Here is a 14,149-nt window from a genome sequence, read left to right as displayed (position 1 = left end):
GAAGGGGAAAGGGAGAGTTTAGGATAGGACGAAAGCTCCTCCAAGGGGAAACCCGGCCTGGGTCTAACCTGCCCCCGAAGGATTCATGGCGAAAGGCGGCCTCCTTCTGAGCCGCTCGGGGCCCGGAGAAGGAAGGCTTGGAACGGGCGCCGGTCGAGCAGCCCGCCTGGCACGGAGGAGCAGCCGGCGGGCCAGGAGACGGCAGGGAGATGCGGCTCGGGGCGAGGCGGGGCCGACGGCCCCAGGGACTCGCGAGCTGGCGCCCCAGCCTGGGAGAGCCGGCTGGAAGACCCCCGAGGCGGCGCTCGCCAGCCACGCCGCGGCGGCAGAGCCGGGGGCGCGGGGAGAGGCCGGGCAAGCCGAGGCGGGCCGGGCAGGGCCCCCGGCAGCTGCATTCGCCGAGCCCGCCTTGGAAACGGCGCCTCTGGCCCGCGGCGGCCGGCGCTTCCCTCCCACGGCGGCGGAGCCTGGCCGGGGCCGTTTCCCGCGCGGGTCGGGGGCGGGAGGAGAGGCGGCGTGGAAGCGCCAAACTTGATCCACAAGTGCCCCTCGCGCGCCGCCCTCCGCCCGTCGCCGGCAGAGGAGTCGGCCGTGCCCGCCTTCCTCGCCCGGGAGCCCGACGCCCATGCCGGCTGCAGCCGCGCCAGGAACCGGCGCGGCCATGGCTCGAATCAGCCCGGCCGCTTTCCCGGCCGCCCGTCGCCGGAGGGCCCCGGCCGCCCTGGCCTGACGCCGTCGAGCAGCGGGGACGCTCGGACCGTTAGCGGGCACGGAAAGTAAGTGCCGCCGGGAGAGGGAGCTGCTCCGAGGGGCCCCCAATAGCCGCAGGGGGAGGCTCCGGTTTCCCGGGGCGGAGAGCGCTCGGAGGGGGCAGAGCCCGGAGCCAGAGCCGGCCTCCGCCGCGGATGCTGCCCGCCCGCCGGGCGCTCTCCCTCCCCGCGGCGCTTGGTGAGCGGAGAGGCGGCCGCCTCCCCTGCCGATCCGCTCCGCTCCGCTCCTCCCTCCGCAGACCCAGAGACAAAACAAACAGAAAGGAGGCGCGGAGCGGGGGGAGCCGCCTGGCAGAGCGCTCGCAGGCAGCGGCGGCGGGGGACAAAAGGCAGGCCAGCGCCCGGCTCCTGCCTCTCCGGGCCGCCCACCGAGCGCAGCAGCGCGGCCGACAGCCCGCAGCCAGGGCGGGGAGGCGGGGCGCGCATCGCCGGCTCGCCCGTTCTGCGGCGCACAAGGTAAGGCGAGCCAGCCCAGCCGGCCGCGGATCTTCCTGCCGGTCTGCGCGCGCGCCCATCCTGGCCGGCGCGACGGGAGACTCGCGGCTTGCGCGCCCGGCGGGATCGGGGCCCCCGGGGAAGCCCCGCCGCCCGGCCCTGCCCGGCTGGGGGTGGAGGGGGACGGACGGGGGCCGCCAGCGCCGCTTCCCCGCGGGCTCCGCGCGCGGCCCCCTCCGCCTCTCGCCTCGCCCGCGCCACGGCTCCGCTTGGGAGGGAGGGTAGGCGCGCGCCCGCCGCTTCCCCCGGAGCCGGTCTCTCGGAAGGGGCGAAAGCCGCCGCCGCCGCCGCCGCGTGAAGAGCGCCATGCCCGGCTCGTCCCCCGGGGGGACGTGGCTGACGCCCGGTCCTTAGGCCCCGCACCCGCCGCTGGCTCTGCAGCCTCGCACGGTACGGGCCGGGCCGGGGCGCGGGGGCGGGCCGTGCGGAAGGCTGGCGAGGCCCGCGCTCAGGGCCGGGAGGGATGACAATGGGAGCGAGAGGCCGCGAGCCGCCGGGCAGGAGTCTGGCGCCGAGCGGGGTCGGCCGCTCTGCCCTCCCCGCTCCGTCTGTGCCGGCAGCTCGTCCAGGCGCCATGTTGGGCTTTTCCTCCGGGGGGGGGAGGGGGAGGCGGGTCGGCCGGCCTGGACGCTCGGCGCTTCCCGGCGAACTTCGGGGCTCCGGCCGGCCGGGCGAGCGAGCGAGCGAGGGGCGGGGATCGCTCAGACGCCGCGCTGTCCGGCCGGCGCTCGGTTGCCTTCCTGACGGGGCCGAGCCGGGAAGGATGGCGGGAAGTTCGGCGCGCCGAGAAAGTTTCTGAGGGGAAGCGGGAGCTCCGTGGAGAGAGCCGCGCCGGCCGAGAGAAAAGCCCAGCGGGCGGGGGAGGCGCCGCCCGGGACCCCTTCTCGGCCCTCTGCCGCTGCCCGGCCATGGAGGCATCCCGGCGGCGAGGGACGAAGGAGATGCCGGGTGCCCCGGTGGGCCGGGCTAGGCCGGAGCCCCGGGGAGCGTGGCCGGCGGGTGGAGGGGAGGCCGGGGATGAGGGGCTTTGCGTGTCGGCGAGGAATTCCTTTCGCGTCTTCAACGGGCGCGGAGGAATAAATTGCCCGAGTGAATCAGGCGCCGGTTTCAATTGTCGTCGTTAATCCAGGCGACCATAAACTTGGGAAGCAGAAGCGTTTTTATCTCCTTAAATTAGCCTGGCTCCCCATCTGCAAACGCCTCGATGTCAACTTGGTGCCTCCTTTGGCTCGGCTTTTGTCTTGCAGTTGCGGTGATTTGTCGGGTCCCCTTCCCCCTTTTTTTTCCGCCACCCCCCACCCCCCCGGGGGCGTCTCTTTCTCTGGAGGGGGATTTTCGGTGCTGCCCTCCACCAGCTCCCATCCCCTCCAGCCGCGAGCAAATGTGAGAATATTTCATCCAACCCAACTTCCTCTTTGCACTTTTGAAGTCTTTTTCTAAAAGTGGGAATTGGGTCTGAAATTTCTATTGAAGAATAGTGGGCTTGAAGGAGGTGGATGGTGGGGGGGGGGGGAAGGCAGACAGAGAGTCAGGCAGACAATGCACTGGAAATTTCTGCAGCCTTTCCTCCCCACTTTTTTTCCCCCCCCCAGGGTGTTTGCCATGGGCACAGAGGAGAATGGAGCTTGCACAACTGCCTTCTGTTACCTTTTATGGATAAAAATAAAAGTGTCCCAGAGAAGCAGCTATGTGGAGAAACAATTCTGGTAAACTCATCTCAAGCTGTAGCAGCCTAGCTAGTTTAATCACCCCTAGAGAGCTGAACAACTGTGAGCTCAATGGGACACAAAATCATTTTGTGTGTAAATGAGCATGGGATGGTGCTTATTTCACTTTTCATGGGCAAATAGATTTTACAAGCAGTGCTTTGGCAGTTAGCGTAGGAAAGCAGGGAGGGAGGGAGCGAAAGATCCCAGTGAGCTGTGCCAGATGCGCACATCAGCTCCGCTGGTTTGGAGCACGAGCCATTTGGGAATCTTCCCACCTTAATGGAAAGGTGCCGTCCAGAGTTGCATATTAAGTTTAGCCTGGTTGTTGTGGGGAGAAGCAATACACCTTCCGCAGGTTGACACAGTTTTTTCTCCAGGGGCAGGTTGTCCACACAGTTTATTTGAAACTTGGTATGTGTACCCCTTACTATCTATCCTTAATGTTTTCCTACCTGGATTTCTTGACTTGTTATTTTAAGAATTACTATTGAATGCATAATAATAGGTAATGCTTGAGTAATATGCCATTTTAAGGACATGATATAATCAATTGCATGTCTGTAATTCAAAGCATGATGTCCATCTTCTGTGACAACAGTGATGAGTATTTTTGCATCCGTCTTTTTAAATTTGGGTCTTAGTTTTAGAATCACATTTGTTAAGTTTTACTCCCCTTTTCTTGCCTTTTCTTTTCTCCTGCTGTGAGAGGCAGAAAGAATTCACAAGATGGATTTCAGGAAATCGTACTAGGGAATAATATATTTCTCTGGCTACTTATTGAAAGAGAAAATAATATTGCAGCTCAGTGCAAAATTGCTGCAAAGTAAGCCCTACTGGACAGTAAAGTAAACCTTCTGTAAGGTTTGTGAACCTAATGCTGTTTAGCACGTAACAAATGTTATAATCTGAGAATTTGTTTGGCATAGCTAAGATCTGCCTTCCATATAGATGTTAGATAGGCTTCTCCTGCACTGTTAACATCAAAGAGAATTATAGCAGCGAGTTGAACACTTGCTCTTGAGCTGCGTAGGGTGATGGGGCAGCAGGCATATATATTTCAAGATAAAGCTCTTTTTTCAAGAGGCTCCTTGTTCTAAAATTTCATTCCAAAAACACAAGGAATGGGAAAGGTTTCTTTTCATTAAAGAAATGATGAGCTTCAAACTGACTGGACTTTTTAAGCAAGAAGTACCTTTCCTTGGGCTTTGGACTTGAACCATTCTACATGAGGTTGGGTCTGTGGAGTTTTGGCTTTAACCCTCAGAAAAGGGCATGAACACAAGGATGTGGCTGTTAGGAAAAGACTAGGTATCAGTCCTTGAGAGGTGGTACATTTGCAAATAGAATACGATGCCAGCAGACAGTGATATTTGGGTAGGTGTAACAGATACAACACATGCATTTATAAAAAACAAAGTGATTTGAGTTGCCACATGAAATATTCCCCGAAGAAAAGGAATATCCACTCCCTTAGAAAGTCCTTCTTGAAGTCAGTACTTTGCTTGAGAGCAGTACTGTGTTATCAAGAGTTTCCTGTCAACTAGCTGAGGCTTTTGATCAGTTTGGCTTCTGCACAGGTCGAGCCTTTGTACTAAGGGAGAGCAAATGATGGAGATCCAAAGACAGATTTCCACAGAAAGGACTCTTTGCCCAACATGTTGCTACATTTGTCCCTGAAGTCCGAAAATGGTATTTTCTGTCTTGGGGAAAGTGCTTCCTGTTGTTGCCTGTTGTGTGGTGGGGATGGTGTTCCATCCAAGTGAATGGATGCTATTTTGAAGGAAAGATAAAGATTCTGAGAAAAGAGTTTAATCTCTCAAAAAACAAAACGTCCTGTGAAATACCACAGAGGAGATATACTTGCCAATCCTTGGCTGAATAGACTCCTGCAATATAACAACATGAAATTATACTCAAAACATTGCATATAATTAAACATTTCATAATTGTTTAATCTTTGGCATATTTTGCTTTAATACATGGTTAGAAGTGCTGAGTCTGCTCTGTTTTTTGCAAGAGTTTCTGCTGGCTACCTATATGCCCTACATGGATGCCAGTGAAAATAACGGGTAGACTTCCCTATGTCAAACATTAAAAAGTGAACCTTGACAAAGTCCTTATATTTCTGCCTAGATCAGAATTCCATAGCATTTGAGTAAAACGGTAATACATGTATTTCATTTAAAGATGAACTGCATCTGTAAGTTTCAAATGTGGGGTGTGTGGAAACGGCAGCTTTAGGTATTAAATATAAGAGGATTGATGTATGTGTGTGTTTCAAAGTGAGGCCACTGGATAATTGGAAATTATGTACAGAAAAGACATTGCAGGGCAGTGATAATTGATTAAACCTTTAGTTTTCCCTGTCCTTCCATTCTCTCTTCTGGGTACATTGTCCTGAAGATAACAAATAGATATCTGTTTTCTTGCGTGGTTAGTTATTTAAAAAGCAACAAAAAATAGTTCCAAGTTTGATGTGAATTTTACTACATGTCTAAATGAAATGCCTTAGGTACTGAGGAAGTCACTAATTTAGAGGTGTCTTGTTACTGAGACAAACTTGCAAAAACCCCTGAATCCCAATTCACAAATTGGTTATTCGTTTGTCAGGGGATATTTCACATCTAACACATAAGCCTGCGACCTTTAATTAGAATTTTGCAGTTTGTTTTATGCCCCTTGAGGCTGACACCTTGAAAAAGATTTTTTTTCCCCTTGATTTCTTATTGCTAATAAGCATCTTTTTCTTTGCCGCTGGTCCTTCGAAGACTATGATGCAAATACACTTAATTATGGAGGTGGCAATAATTTGTTAGCTGAATATGTGATCAGGCAGATGCAAAAGAGATCTTATTAGATCTGTGATCACGCTGGAATCAAGGCAGTGCACAACGGCATTTAAGAGGAAATTGTTCTTTTCTGTCTGAGGTTTCTAGGAGGAAGGCAGAGCGATGTCCCGGCTCTCTCTGACACGGTCCCCAGTTTCTCCCATTGCTGCTCAAGGAATTCCTCTCCCTGCCCAGCTCACCAAATCTAACGCCCCGGTGCATATTGATGTAGGAGGTCACATGTATACCAGCAGCCTAGCAACTTTGACCAAATACCCAGATTCCAGGTAAGGTCACCCTTCCTGAAGGGCCAATGCCTTTGCATTTGTTGTGGTGGTGGTTATTACTGTTGCATAAGAGAATTCCAAATAATTGTGTTATTTCCAGACACCTGTCATTTTGGAGGATGATGCTCTCGGTTCAGGGGAAGGAAATGTGCTATTTAAAGGCAATTTTAATTCAGGGGGATATATGTGTTTGTTTGTTTGTTTGTTTGTTTGTTTGTTTGTTTGTTTGTTTGTTTTGGTCAGCCAACTATCCAACAATTTGTCTTTGGTTTTTAAATCAAAAATTCTGCTGTTCTCCCTTTCAATATTTTTTTTTTAAAGGTCTTGTTATGTCAATGGGATGTTCTTCCATAGGAAGGTTGCTTTAATCTGCAGCAGCCTTCCATAGAATGGTAAAAATGTGAGTCCTCCTATAACAAACACTCTCGATGCATATATGTGTATGTGTTTTGTGTGTGTATGTGGTATTAATTAATATACAGAAATGACATAAGCTTCCCCTTGCCTCTTCCGAATGATTTGGAAGTAAATTCCAGTTTCAACCACCTTGCAAACACATGTCATTTTCAGTTGAAAGCATTTCCAGGGGTCGAGTTAAAGGCTTAAGTTGAGCAATACCTTCTAAATGTTGAACCGCAATTTGCTGCTGCCTAGAGTGACTTTTATAGCTTTGCAACTGGTAGAAATTAAAGCCACATCCATTTCATTGAGAGGGGATGCTTTGGGGTTCTCTCTGCGGTTTCGGTATTGAACTCCATTGGAAGATGGTCTTCTTGGATGAAGGTTGGATGCCATTTTAAGGATCTCCCCTGCACCGTTGCCATCTAGCTGGAACAGATACAATCCCAAGGAGTTCAGGATAAGTTAACATCAATAGGAGTTAGAATTCCCATTCTACCCGATTGATAATAACAGCTACTGAATGCACTCCAGGTTGCCTCTGCTGGAGAATCTGTCAGTAGGCTGGAACCAGAAGATTGAATTGCAGCCCCATTGAATCTGGAGGGCACGAAGTTGGGGGGAAATCTATTGAGTGCTCACTGCAGGAAGAATGGGAAAGAACTGGTCTGCCCTATTGAGCCAAACTTGCTTATTTTAAAAGTTCCCAAAAGAGAACATGGTTTAGGAGTCCTTCCTAGGTTGCTTATGTAAATTTGTGAGCACAAAGACAGGAAGCATCTAGAATGCATTCTTGAGAGAGAGAGAAACAGGGACTTCTTCACAAGGCACAGTCTTGGCTCTTGGGACTGTCAGGGGTTGGATATTGTATCTGCCTTCAAGAACTGCCTTAGGGAGGAGGACATTGAGGCTAGTCCAGGTGAGCACGCTTTGGAGTTTAGGGTCAATTATATGTGCTTGATGCCTTGCTGGCCTAAAGAAAGGGCCTGGCTACTCAGAAAAACTTTGCACATTGCTCCACTGGTTTTTCATATCATGGACATATTACTTGCTTGGTCATAGCTCATCATTAAAAAGGCCTTCCGTAGAAAAACCACAGGGCTGCTATTCTTGCAGAGCCCATATCGGCCCATAATTGTTTACAGAGAGGAGGGAGCCCAGGCTGTCTGAAAAGAATGGTTACTTCTACCAATAGGCAATAATGTAAATCTATGTAGCTTTTCAGCTTTGATCAACCTTCCCCTCTCTATTACGTTAAAGACATTGTAGAAGAAGACACCTATTAAGCCTACTGGGGCAAAAGAAAAGTCAGAAGGAATCTGACAACCTCTTTAAATGTATACATTTTATTAAAAGGCATATGTTTTTTATGAAAATCACACTCCTGGTTTTTTAATATTATATTAACACATATGAGGCTGTCTGGAATAAAGCCATTAGAAATTTGGATTTAACCCCTTCCAGTTGGGCAGAAGAACTATAAGGCCTGAATTGAGCCCCTGGCAATAATTGTGTATGTACTTTGGCCAAATAAAGCTTTAATACAAATGGGATGATGCAGTGTATCTCTGGAAAAGGACTATGTAGCTGCTCTGTTTTCTATGCATTTAGGATGAGATTTTTATCTGCTTTATAATTTAGCCTTTTAACTTTGGAGTTCCAAGAGCTGTAATTACGTGTAAATTCCATAAATGTAGTGATTCAATGTGAGTGGGATAATGTTTGCAAGCAAGCAATACCAGCCTTTTTGGTGACAGCATAATTTTATGCAGTTTTATGTGGTGTAATGATAATTTGGAAAAAAACATTGCTTGATGTTATTGATGTTAAAGATACCTATCAGTTATTAAAAATCACTAATATTAACATTACTTTTTTGCAAGTATCTTCCAATGGATTCCCAGAAATCTATTTTTAAGCTGCTTAAATGTGTTCATGTCTCTTAAATAACCAACTAATAGTTGAGCCATAGTGGTCCTAATAAAATAAGAAGTGATTTAAAATCATCCAGCTTATTGGTAGCCGTGCCTTTGTCCCACAACTGTGGATATGTTAATATGTGTACATAGATTCACATCTTCTTTTCTATTGTCCAGGTTGTTTTTAAATTTCTTTAACTTTGAAGTCTGTAATAAATGCCGCTTATACCTTTTAGGGTCTGAAGAAGGCAGCTTAAAGATGCTGATTATATTAAAGTTTTGTTAAATATGCATCCTCTTTTCTCATTGGTTTTAATCATGATGTGGGTTTCATGCGAGCATATAATTTTCAAAATCAAGAGATGGGCTGTAGTAGATGTAGCTGGCAAGTAAAATGCAGGAGCTGTAAGCCGTCCCTAACTAAGGAAAGGCACTGAAGGCTTCTGGACTATCCTGTTCCAGGATAGATGGTTGGAACAGACATAATTTCAAGGAGTTCAGAATAAGTTAACATCAATAGAAGTTATAATTCCCATTCTGCTTAATTGATAATAACTGAATGCACTCCAGGTTGCCTTTGCTGGAGAATCTCTGGATGCATTCATCAACTTCATTCTAAGCAAGTCTTGCTGTGTTCACTGGGATTATTGTCATACATGTACCGGATTGTAGCTGCAACCAAATGTCTGTCAGCAGGCGTGTTTCCTTATTTTGCTTGGATTTGTGTGTCTGCACAGTAATTTATAAACTTCAGATTTCTTCCTCCATTAGTTCCTCTTGGTTAAAGAGACCCTGTTACCTGAAACTTTATTAAAAGAAATGCTTGTTACAAATCAAAGTTTGACCATTGGGAAACAATTGGAGTATTGGGGGAATCTCTATCAGGATGTGCAGGTATGAGCATGGGTGTGAGACAGTCATTTAAATCAATTATGACAAAAGAAACAAGAGGGCAGGCAGAGAAAGAACAACCCAGGACCGGAATTCGCTTCCTGGCTTCTACCGCCTTTGAGCATCCAGAGAGGCCACACGTTCAAAGCATCACCTTTGAAGATGAGCATCTGTGCAGGTGTGGCTACAGAGCCCCCCACCCCACCCCACCCCATCCCCCCCGGTCTCATGCTCGGCCCAGGGAAGGGTCAGTGAGCCGCTTTCTGTTCTTGCCCAATTTGTGCTGCTTTAACAATGGTGTGTGAGGATGAGGAGCCTTGTACTATCCTGGTTTGTAGCCTGGGGCAACTTGGATTCCCGTTACCTGTAAGAGGAAGGAGGGACGGGAGCAATCTGCTGACTTTCAGATGTCTCCCCAACAAATATTCAGTAGTCAATTTCTTTTTTCAATTTGCATCCTGCCTTTATAATCCCAAGTGGCCGATGCCGTTTCCTCACAAGAGTGTTTCATTTTGGTTCTAGAACTTCTGTCAACCTCTGTTGAATGCAGAAAAGCCTCATAAACTGCCGAGTTGGCAAATGCACACCTGTATCAAAGGACTTTTTATTAAGTTTCTCTAAACCAGGAGGAAAACTGGCTTGCACTGTTGCATCCCGTAGTAAAGACAAAAGTGGTCCCCAGCCTTTCTGGCCCCAGGGACGGGTTTCTTGGAAGACAGTTTTTCCTTGGAGCAGGTGTGTGTGCAGGGGGGTGGGTGGGGTGGGGTCTTTGCATGCAACCTAGATCCCGCACATGCGCAGACGAAGCTTCACTTGCTCTCCCACCATTGTGTGGCCTGGTTCCTAACAGACTAGTAGGGGTCCATCCATGGCCCCAGGGCTGGGGACCCCCGCTGTAGATGGATTCATGATGCCAGCTCAGGAGCCGTTGAGCGAGGCCTCTGGCTTCCAGCTTCTCCCACCTCCGCAGACTTCCTTGCCTGTCTCTTTGCAACACTGATGTGACGGGTGGGGAGAAGGAAAGATAATGCAGGACTCTTGTCACTCCTTTACCATGAGCTGGAAACTTTGGGATAAATGCAGCCCAGAAACTTACAACCGTTCATTTAGTGACAGTCCAAAGTTACAACGGCATTGAAAAAAGTGACCCTTGGGCATTTTCACTCTCACAACTTTTCCAGCATCTCCATGATCATGTGATCAAAATCCAGCCGCTTGGCAAATGACTCATATTTATGACGGTTATAGCATCCAGAGGTCATGCGCATTCGGACAAGCAAAGTCAATGGGGAAGCCAGATACACTGAACAACTGTGTTACTAATCTAACACCTGCAGTGATTCACTTAACAACTGTGGCAAGAAAGGTCATAAAATGGGGCAAAACTCACTTAAAAAATACCTTGCTTAGCAACAGAAATTCTGGACTCAATTGTGGTTATAAGTCAAGGACTACCTGTGTAAACACAGTACACAGAGTTTTAAAACCCATTAAGAACAGGAAGAGAGCCAGCTTGCTCTGGAAATATGGTAGAAATTAGGAGAGGATGAGTTCTAGTCCTTAAACGAAAGTCCGTCACTCGGGGCCTGAGGAAAAGTTTTGGCAAAGCCACTTTTCACTGCGAAGGATGCTAAGAAAACTGCAGGGGCTTCTTCTTGCGGTTATCAAGATTGACCCCAATGACCCTACTAGCAACAACAGAGAATAGGAATAGTTTTGCCTGATGCCCAAATATTTATTTATTTTTATATTTATTAAGGAAATGATACGGCTGCCCAATCCACAGTGGCTCTAGGCAGCTGACGGAAATAAAATATTTAATAAATGTTAAGTAATAAATAAAATAAAATAAAAAAGCGCCCAGGAGCTTGCTCCTAGGATAAGAGTCTGGGAGTAGCACGTGCATTTGAGTGAATGTTGGTGACCCTCCCTCCCCCCCGAGTGAGAGTCTTCAGTGGTGAGTTCCACATGAACCAATCCTCCTCCTCCTCCTTAGTCAGGGAGAGAGATCAGCCCAGACATGGAGGAAAGTGATGGTTGAAAGGGGGATGGAGTGGGGGCAGTCCTTGGGGCAGAGAGGTGTTACACTGGTGGGGCCTCCTGCTACTCCTGTCCTCCCTAGAATGACTGAGCGGACGCATGTGAATGATTGAGATTGGGTGGCACAGACTTCGGTTCTTCAGGCAGGTGGGCCAGCGGCCCATAGGGTGGGACATCGCATCAGTGTAGTGACAGGCATCGGGCACTGTGGGAACCAGGAGCAGGCCATTCATTACAGGGGACGATGCCCCTGATGTTTAGTATCCGTGGCATTTCCCGCCCCCACCTGATTTTGTGCTCAGTCCCTGGACCCCAAATCTTCAGCTGCTGAATGTGAGGTCCGTCAACAACAAGACCTTAAGGAAGAGCATGCTGACCTGGGGGTGGGGGGTTTCCTCTCTTAGAGATGTTTCCAGCCAGGTTTAGGATTTGGCACCAGCTGAAGCCCCAGGGCAGGGGAGGTGGGGTGGCAGTGGTCATTGGAGAGTCTCTTTCCCGCTTCAAGGGCCTGGCTGCCCAAATCCCTGGCTGCGAGACCCTGTTTCTGAGGCTGGGCTCACAGGATCATCTGGGAATGTTGCTACTTTACCAAACTCCCTGCTGCAGAACAACTTCTTTGCCTGAACTGCCAGAAGCCGTCTCAGTAAAACTCCATGGTTCTGGGTGGCTTCCATATGTCTTCCCTAGGTTTGGCTTCAGAAGCAGCTCAGGAGTTCGTGTCCTTCGTGATGGCCATGGACCTATTTCAGAGTGTCACAGGTCTGACTCGGAATAGTGGTCACACACCAGATTTAATATTCTATATTGGAGCAATGTCAACATGGTCTAGTGGGGAGCCTAACATTATCTCCCCGGTTTGACCCCACCTCTTACATCACCACCTCTCTGCCGGGAGACTGGGCCCATTAGAATTGTTCACTCCTGGAAACTGGTGGACCCAAATCGATTCCAGGGGGATCTGGAGAATATCCCGGAGAATTTGCTGTGTGGTCCTACCAAAACTTAACAGTAACAGCTTGCAACAAAAAGGTTGCTGAGGCTCTGGACAGAATTGTGCCTTGGTGACCTACCACGACCCTTCGCTCCCATCGTTCCCTGTGGTTCATGGAGGAACTGAAGGATTCTGAGATCAGTTCAAAGACATCTAGAGCAAGGGTCTCCAACCTTGGTCCCTTTAAGACTTGTGGACTTCAACTCCCAGAGTTCCTCAGCCAGCTTTGCTGGCTGAGGGACTCTGGGAGTTGAAGTCCACAAGTCTTAAAGGGACCAAGGCTGGAGACCCCTGATCTAGAGTGCTGCTGGAGAAAAACAAAGGATGACTCCAAGTGGACACATCTTAGAGCTGCTATTAAGGCCTATCTCGTGGGGGGGGAGTGGTGAAAGAAAACTATATTTCTGTTCTTATTCCATCCACAGTGTCACCCATCAACCTTGCTCTGGCTCACCCAATTCGTCCTATCCTAGGGGAATTTGAATCATCTTCAGGGCTGTGCAGAAGAATTTGTTGAACACCAGTTGGATACAATCTTTCGGATTTATTCCCAGTTAGACCTGTGCATGGTGCTTGTCCTTCTGAGATGTCTAGGAAGACAGCTTGCCCAACAATTTGGAAACAAGTTTGCCCCAACTGGACTTGGGGAAGTGGACAGTGTCCTCTGCGCTGTCACCTGTCAGATAGACCCTTGTCGCTCCTGGCTGGTGAAAGCCTCTAAGACAGTGACTACCAGGTGGGTTCATGCAGGGATAAATTCCTCAGTAGATGAGGGGACATTCCCTGGTTTTTCCCCTCCTTAAAAAAACATCACTTGACCCCACCTGCCTGGACCACTTTCGTCTCCCATCTTCCTTTTTTGGGGAAGGTAGTGGAAAAAGTGATTGCTTGGCAGCTGTAGGGGATCCTGAATGAAATAGATTTCCTTTCAGTCAGGATTCAGGCCTGGCTATGGGATACGGACAGCCTTGGTTGAACTTACGGGCAGTCTCTGGTGGGAGCAGGATGGAGGTAGTGCAACCATTCTCACTCTCCTTGAGCCCTCAGCAGCCTTTGAGACTATTGATCCTGGCTTCCCTTTGGACCGGTTATATGAGTTGGGGCTGGGTGGCTCCGTTCTGTGCTGTTTCAATTCCTCCCTCCAAGGTCAGTTCCAACTGATGTTGATAGGGACTGAGAGATCCAGTCCCTGACTGCTGATTTGCGTTGTCTCGCAGGGTTCAGTACTCTATCCACTCTTGTTTAACATCTACATGAAGCCATTGCGTGAGACCTTCCACCACCATGGGTCGAGACGCTCAACTCTTCCTCTTCACACATGGTGACCCGAGTGATGCTACCTTTGCCCTCTTGCAAAGCCTGGAGGTTGCAGAGATCTGGATGGAGAACAACAGACTCAGGCTGAACCCTGGCAAGACTGAATGCCTTTGGGTGCATTCAGCCTCGAGATCCAAGTGTTTGTCTTCCTTAGTTCTGGGTGGGGTTGCAGTACCCTCTTCAGACCCAATTCTCAACTTAGGGGTTCTCCCGGACTCACATCTGCTCATAGAGTAAGTGGCGGGTGTCACCAGGAGAGCTTTGACACCGCTCTAGTTTGTGCACCAGTTGCAACTTTTCCTGGATCAGGACTCCCTATACTCAGTTACTCAAGCCCGGGTCATCTCTCGCCTGGACTATTGCAGGGAGCTTTATATAGGGGAATCCTTGAAGTCCATTTGGAAGATTCACCTGGTGTGCAGCAGCAAGAGCAGATTTTGGGGGCCCTAAGATGGCCCATATTGCACCTCTGCTTCGTGAACTTCCCTGGCTACCAGTCTGCT

At 49.5% G+C, this 14,149-nt stretch overlaps 1 protein-coding gene across 7 annotated transcripts in view; it reads left to right on the top strand.

The window, feature by feature from the left end:
- The first annotated feature begins 637 nt into the window (after window positions 1-637).
- KCTD15 (potassium channel tetramerization domain containing 15) overlaps window positions 638-14,149 on the top strand; it is a 67,970-nt gene continuing 54,458 nt past the window's right edge. The window contains exons 1-2 of one of the 7 annotated variants that reach the window (XM_058154811.1): window positions 638-776; window positions 5,903-6,089. In XM_058154811.1, coding sequence (XP_058010794.1) covers window positions 5,926-6,089 — 164 coding nt within the window. In that variant the 5' untranslated portion in view covers window positions 638-776; window positions 5,903-5,925. Of the gene's footprint in view, window positions 777-878; window positions 1,227-1,314; window positions 1,656-2,789; window positions 2,972-5,902; window positions 6,090-14,149 lie in introns of those variants that run through there. The other 6 variants (XM_058154808.1, XM_058154810.1, XM_058154815.1 and 3 more) reach the window with 6 other exon arrangements.

The sequence above is a fragment of the Ahaetulla prasina genome, chromosome 12, assembly GCF_028640845.1.
Source record: "Ahaetulla prasina isolate Xishuangbanna chromosome 12, ASM2864084v1, whole genome shotgun sequence".
In the NCBI taxonomy this organism is placed as follows: domain Eukaryota; kingdom Metazoa; phylum Chordata; class Lepidosauria; order Squamata; family Colubridae; genus Ahaetulla; species Ahaetulla prasina.
Note: the sequence above shows the minus strand (reverse complement) of the source record. Positions and strands in the feature narration are given on the sequence as shown.